At 34.2% G+C, this 2,353-nt stretch overlaps 1 protein-coding gene across 1 annotated transcript; it reads right to left on the bottom strand.

Moving 5' to 3' along the window:
• Positions 1-361: 361 nt before the first annotated feature.
• On the bottom strand, positions 362-1,762 carry LOC116115985 (aspartic proteinase CDR1-like). Its single transcript, XM_031402104.1, has one exon. The coding sequence runs from the start codon at positions 1,760-1,762 to the stop codon at positions 362-364; it is 1,401 nt and encodes a 466-aa protein (XP_031257964.1).
• Positions 1,763-2,353: the final 591 nt, after the last annotated feature.

The following is a 2,353-nucleotide window of genomic DNA, read 5'->3' as shown; positions in this document are numbered from 1 at the left end:
ACTATGCAATGTTATTGCCCAATTAATATTACTCACGTGCGGAATGCTTCGATGATTTGATCTTTTGAAGATTTGCATCATCCAAACACTTCACATGCAATATATATATATATATATATGAAGCACTAAATCAACATGTGAAATAATATCACTTTCTTTTATTCATAATACGTTTACAAGACATAATGTTCTGAAATCGACAATACGATTGGTTCCGAGAGCATACACTAACAATTATCATGCGGAGTTTATTCTTATTTTAACTATCCTAAGTTGGGATTAAAATTTTTTATGACTACGTCGAAATTATTCCTATATAAAGTATCACTATAGAGAGGTTACAACGACCATTATCGCCATTCTAAATGAGATCAAGAGCACATTCTTCTGGGTAAAACTGAACTGCACTGATTTCTCTGTTATGAATAATGCGCATATTTGGCATATAATTAGCTCCTAGCATAGAAAGTAATGGATCAGGCAATATTGCTACACAGAAAAATCCTTCATTATATTGAATGTGCACGAACCTGCTCTGTACTTCGTAGTCTGCTCCTCGGAAATGGAAGGTCAATGACAGAAAAACTCTAAAATCTTGTCTGTGCATATAACAAAGATTGAAATGAAAGCCAGTGGTAGGTAATCTCACAAGAAAAGGATCATAGTATCGACTAAATGCTGCTATCACCAATTCAAAAATATTGAGCCCAGTCGTGGCACTTGTGGTGAGCGTCGTAAATGGAACTGCTGAATCTATGAAGAACCCGTTACCAAGTCTAGCATCGAAGGAACCTGATGGTAAACGTAAGCGATAACTTCCAACACTTATATCTATAAGATCAAGAAAATAAGCACTTCTGCCTACAAAAATTAAATAATGCGTTGTTGGAATGTTTCCTTCAGGTAATTGAACATCTTCCCCAAACCTGAGTATATGAGAATGAACATCGAATGGATAAAATTGATCATAAGGAACAATACAATAAGAGAAAACATCACCAATGGTTTCATGCAATTGGCTCACTAGTGAAGTAGGACCTGTGTCTAATCCCAAGATTCCAGAAATCTTATTATCTGGTTGATCACTGAAGTAGAAATATCCATTGTCATACGAGCAGCCGAAGAGAACAGTTAATTCTACGTAACCGCCTTCGGTATTCATGAAATGAAACGTTTCCATGGAGAAATTACCTTTTGTTGGCCCAGACACACTTGGAGCACAACCATAAGTTAAAGAGTAGAAGCAATCGCCATTAACACATTGGAAAGGGCTCTGTGGTTCATTGTAGTTACAAAGAGGGTGATCACAATTAACTTTTTGGTAAGAAGGGGAAGCTTGAGAATCGTATATGGGATAACTTTGATAGAAACAACTTATGCAAGGTTCACATTGTGTCCAAGTTAAGTGACTACCGGTGTCCACCATTAAATACACAAAATGAATTGGGTGTCCAATCATCATCAACGCAATATAGAAGTAATATTGACGGTCTAGAGCAGTCATATGCTTGTCATCACCGAATGTTGCATTTTGAGTAAAACGCAATTTCGTTAGTTTAGCTTTGGCCAGGGTGATATTAACCCTTCTTTCAACTCTTTCGTGGTGAGTAAGGTTAGGTTGATATAAAGGGGACTCACGAGAGTCCATTGGGATGAGCTTAATGCTGACTCCTTTTGATTTTGAAGCTCCGAAACGAAGTCTAGAAAATATAATTAGACTAAGAAGTACTACAGCCATTCGTAAGTACTGAGTCGCTTCCATTTCGGATGCTTAAGGAATTAATAGTCCCACCCAAGTACTTATAGCATTGGTCACAACAACCTTATAACTAACTTTAAAAAATAATAATAATAATAATCCTTCTAATTAATTCCATCTAATTAGTATAAAACAGAAATTAACTAATAAATGATATAGAATAAGCTAATGTTAGAATTTTGCTATATATATATAAAGAGTAAAAAATTGATGTTAAACATTGATACAGTCCATGTTAACAAATGATGTCTAAAAATGTTATGATGCCAACAATTTCTACTTTAAAGATAAAGGGCGCGAAGCTCTAATGAAATGGTTATAAATAATAATATTGATGTGGAGTTGGAATATATATTAATAACAAATTTTTTATGGACCTAGATATATGTATAATAGTTTCTATTTATTTTTAAATCTAAGGGTGTGTCTAGATATATATATATATAATTAACAATTTTTGGTGGATGTGACATTAAACTTTTTTTTTTTTTAATCTGAGGGTACCTCAAAGGGGTTAAATCGGCCCCCTATATATATATATATGTATTCATCATCATCTGACAATTGGCACGCTAGTGAATTTGGATGCAATTC

This window comes from Pistacia vera, unplaced genomic scaffold, assembly GCF_008641045.1.
Source record: "Pistacia vera cultivar Batoury unplaced genomic scaffold, PisVer_v2 Contig759, whole genome shotgun sequence".
Classification (NCBI taxonomy): domain Eukaryota; kingdom Viridiplantae; phylum Streptophyta; class Magnoliopsida; order Sapindales; family Anacardiaceae; genus Pistacia; species Pistacia vera.
This window is presented reverse-complemented; position numbering and strand designations above follow the sequence as displayed.